This window comes from Monodelphis domestica, chromosome 2 (genome assembly GCF_027887165.1).
Source record: "Monodelphis domestica isolate mMonDom1 chromosome 2, mMonDom1.pri, whole genome shotgun sequence".
Taxonomy (NCBI): Eukaryota; Metazoa; Chordata; class Mammalia; order Didelphimorphia; family Didelphidae; genus Monodelphis; species Monodelphis domestica.
The window spans coordinates 268,631,894-268,635,948 of record NC_077228.1 but is presented as its reverse complement, the minus strand read 5'-3'; the positions used below and the strand labels follow the sequence as shown (position 1 = coordinate 268,635,948).

Below are 4,055 nucleotides of genomic sequence, written 5' to 3'. Positions count from 1 at the left end.
GGTCCTGTCGGTGCCTATCCTTCTACCCTTCAGCCATTTCCAGCTATGGAACATGATCCTGGTCTCCTCTCTTCTGCTACTGAGCCTCTGTGAGTCCATCTAGCCCTCCTCCTTATCCCCCACTCTCCCTTCCACTCCTTACCATTGATTGATGGAAGCAGGAACTAATATAGTTGAGTGCCCAATAAAAGAACTGTGGGGTGGGGGTGGGGGAAGCTGGGTAGCTCAGTGGATTGAGAGCCAGACCTAGAGACAAGAGGTCTTAGGTTGAAATCTGGCCTCAGTCACTTCCCAGCTGTGTGACCCTGGGCAAGTCACTTAACCCCCATTGCCTAGCCCTTACTGCTCTTCTGCCTTGGAACCAATACACAGTGTTGATTCCAAGATGTAAGGTAAGGGTTTTAAAAAAATAAAAAATAAAAGAGCTGGGAGGATGGGCCTCTGGGACTTTGGGGAAGCATAGGCTGAGGGACAGACATCTACATCCATGAAAGAGTCTCAAGTTATGAGATGGACACTTAGATCATTCAGTGGTTAGGGACTGGGAATGCGAGATACTTGTCTCATTGAGGGGTCAATTTGACTGAAGGCAAATTGGATGCTGACCTCCACTCACTTTCATTGTAGGGCGTTTGGGTCACACGGCTGGCACACCACCTGGTGAGTAACTGCATTGATTCCCTACTCTTCCTCCAATCTATCCCCTATTTCCCTTCGAATCCTTGCAGTCTTCAGTCACTAATATCTTCTAGGGACCAGGCATCAGCTTGTCCTTGGATCCTGTCCCCCATTTCTTGCCCTTATCCTGTTGTAATCTATCCTTACTCCCTCTCCCTTGACCAGTCCCTAAGAATCACAGAAGGAATGCAAAGGGGACATAGAGAGGGTTAATTCTAATTCACCCACCCTCAACTTAACAGATGGAAAATTCGAAGTTTAAAGAGCTCACCTCACTCCAAATCCAAGCTTCCTGAGCCTTAAGGCACTGGCATTTACTGAAAGTATTCACTCAAATTCTTCTCTTTCCTAGGAAAAGATTTTTACCCCAAACCCACTCTCAGTGCTAAACCTGGGCCTGTATTGGCCCCAGGGGGAAACTTAACTTTGTGGTGCCAAGTGCCAGTTCCAGCCACAAGATTCATCTTGAACAAAGTGGGAGAGGTCCAACCAGTCCAGATTCAGGAATCCTCGGAGTTTGGAGCTGAGTTCCTCTTTGAAAGGGTGACCCCCAGTCATGGAGGCAGCTATAGCTGCTGCTACCAGACTTCTTATAACGAATGGTCTCAGCCAAGTGACTCTGTGGAAGTGTGGGTGACAGGTGAGGCTGGGGAATGGGAGAGAAGATGCATGAAACCTAGTAAGAGTACAAAGGTAGGAGGAGGGAGAGGAAATGATCAAACCTTAAAGAACCCTTGTAAATGGTCACCTCTCTTATTCTGCCATAAAAAAGTGAGCCAAATGTGAAGGATTGTGTCCATTCTGAGCTGGGGGCATTTATAGGAGGGATGGAGCTGCCTGGGGATCAGGAGACTCAAATTTCAGTCCCGATATGGGCACGAGCATGGATATGGACAAGGCAAGTTATGTCCAGAAAGGAATGACTGGAATAGGAATGTAAACCAACTCATAGGAGAAGCAGTCGAAGGTGTGGGAGAAATTTAGGATACAAAAGAGGTCCGTGGTGGCAGAGGGTGACAAATGGTTGCTGTTTCTCAGTATTGTAAAGGGGTACTATGGGAAAGGGGGGATTCTTATCCAAAGGAGCACCTGTCACAGCTTAGCACTTGAAAGTGTTAGAACCTAGAGATGGGGCCCAACTATGTCATCTGTTTAATGGGTAAATTGAGTCTTTAAAAAACAGTAAGACAATCAAAGTATCAGAGTCTAAGATAGAGGCATACATGGAATAATAGTCACAAATGTTCAAGATGGAAGGGACTTAGAGATCCAGTCTAACTCCCTCATTTTACAGATGAGGAAATTGAGTCCCAAAAGAAGGAAAGACATTTACCTGAGGGGACACAGTAGGTCAAACAGAACTGAACCAGCATCTTCTGAGGCTCTTTCTATCACTTCATATTGGGACTAGACAGAAAATCGATCTGGGGGCAGAACTGGAGGGCTAGAGGGCCAGAGGGGCAAGAATAGAGGGGAACCTAAGCTTTTCCTCTTCCTTCTACAGACATGTTACCAAAGCCCTGGCTCATAGCAATGCCAGGTCCCATGGTGGTACCAGGCACCAATGTGAGTCTGCGCTGCCATGGCCCACTAGGGGGGATGAGCTTTGCTCTTTATCGTGTGGGCTTCCCAGGGCCCCTACAGTACCTCAGTTCCGCCCAGCCTTGGGCTGACTTTTCCCTTCAGGACTTCATGGCTCCTGGAACCTACAGCTGTTACTACCATACACCTTTTGCTCCATACATCTTGTCTAAGAGGAGTGACCCTTTGATCATCAGCTGGTCAGGTGAGGGGACCCAGGAAGTTGAATGCCATCTCTCTAACCCTTTCGCAAAATTTAGTATCCTGTCCCATAGACTTCTCGGGGACCTTAATATATCCCATTCCCTGGCCTTGGGCCTTTTATTTTTGGAATCTAGGCATCTTATCCTTACATCTCCTTTAGCCAGGTATCCTACTACACAATTCTTTTGGGAACGTGTCATCCTTTCTAGCTTCCAATGCTTTTTGAATATCCAGGCATTCTTCTCTTAAAAAAAAAAATTAAACCGAGCTAAGAATCCATCTTGTCCTTACCTCAGACTATGCCCCCTCAGAGATTCATGTAGTCATTCTCCCAGTTTCCCCAATACTCCTGAAGTTCTACTCATCAATGGATCTGGGTAATCCTTTCTGCCCTTTCAGGTTCCACTCCCCAGGATTATACTACAGGCAACCTCATTCGAATGGGCCTGGCTGGACTGGTTCTCCTCACCCTGGGGACACTGGTGTTTCTAGACTGGAACAGAGGAAGGGGCTGCCAAGACTGAACCTAGAGATCCCCTTGAGCAACAGAGTTAAAGTAAAGACACTGGGTCTTGAGATGTGGAACGGGGTGACATGACCTGGAGATATGAGGGTTCTTTGGAGAAGGATGAAAAGGTATTGTGGGAAAGCTTGATGGGTTTAACTTGTATTATTGGGACTAGAAGCTAAAGTAATGGAATGGAATGGAATGGGCCTCTGCTGTTGGACTTAGAGGTTGTGATAAAGGATGGAAAAATTTGCAAACTTTTCCATCCTTTATCATAAGGTGTGATAAGTTCCTGACAGTCACATGCTACATTATTACAATTAAACATCCACATTTATGTCCATATTGTATTTTGAATATTCAAAGTTATCTATGTATTTATATATCTACTTTTTGTACATTCTATGATCTAGTAATTTTCTTTCTGCAAGCAGAGGTTTAAAAGCATGATATATGTGTATATATATATATATATATATATATATATACATTTTAAAACAAACTATATATCTATCATGAGTGAATGACCGAACAATGACAATTCTCTATAGCTATCTATCTGTGGGTTTTTAAATTAGTAATCAATAACTAAGTATTATATTTTATAAAGTTTTATTAATAATAACTAAAACAAAAGAACTACCTGACTTCAGCCTGATTGCAGGTTCAAAAGAGAGAGTGAGGGAGGAGTTACAGCCACTTAAATACAATCATGAATAATGTGGGGATGCAGGAAAATGGGGAATATTAAGGAACTTCTGGGGGATGAAGTCCAAAGGCTCAAAATCTCCATTTATACATATCTATCTATCTATCTATCTATCTATCTATCTATCTATCTATCTATCTATCTATAACAAGTTCACATTTTCGGACAGAATAGAATAATCCAATACCGTAATCACTTAAAATCTTAAACATAGTAATAACCAGTGGATATGAACTAGATATGAACTCTGACCGTTTTGTTCAATATCCAAGGTTCATTCTACTATATTGTGTGGCCAGAGGGAATATAGCAAATGCTAAACTACCTTCCCTTCTTAGCCCTCCCCTCCCAAACTTGTACCCACCCACTCGATCA

At 43.6% G+C, this 4,055-nt stretch overlaps 1 protein-coding gene across 1 annotated transcript; it reads left to right on the top strand.

Annotated features, from left to right (window-relative positions):
* LOC100026419 (osteoclast-associated immunoglobulin-like receptor) lies at positions 1-3,433 on the top strand. Its single transcript, XM_007483645.2, has 5 exons — positions 1-89; positions 628-660; positions 1,031-1,318; positions 2,183-2,464; positions 2,863-3,433. The coding sequence occupies exons 1-5, from the start codon at positions 53-55 to the stop codon at positions 2,985-2,987; spliced, it is 765 nt and encodes a 254-aa protein (XP_007483707.2). The 5' UTR covers positions 1-52; the 3' UTR covers positions 2,988-3,433.
* Positions 3,434-4,055: the final 622 nt, after the last annotated feature.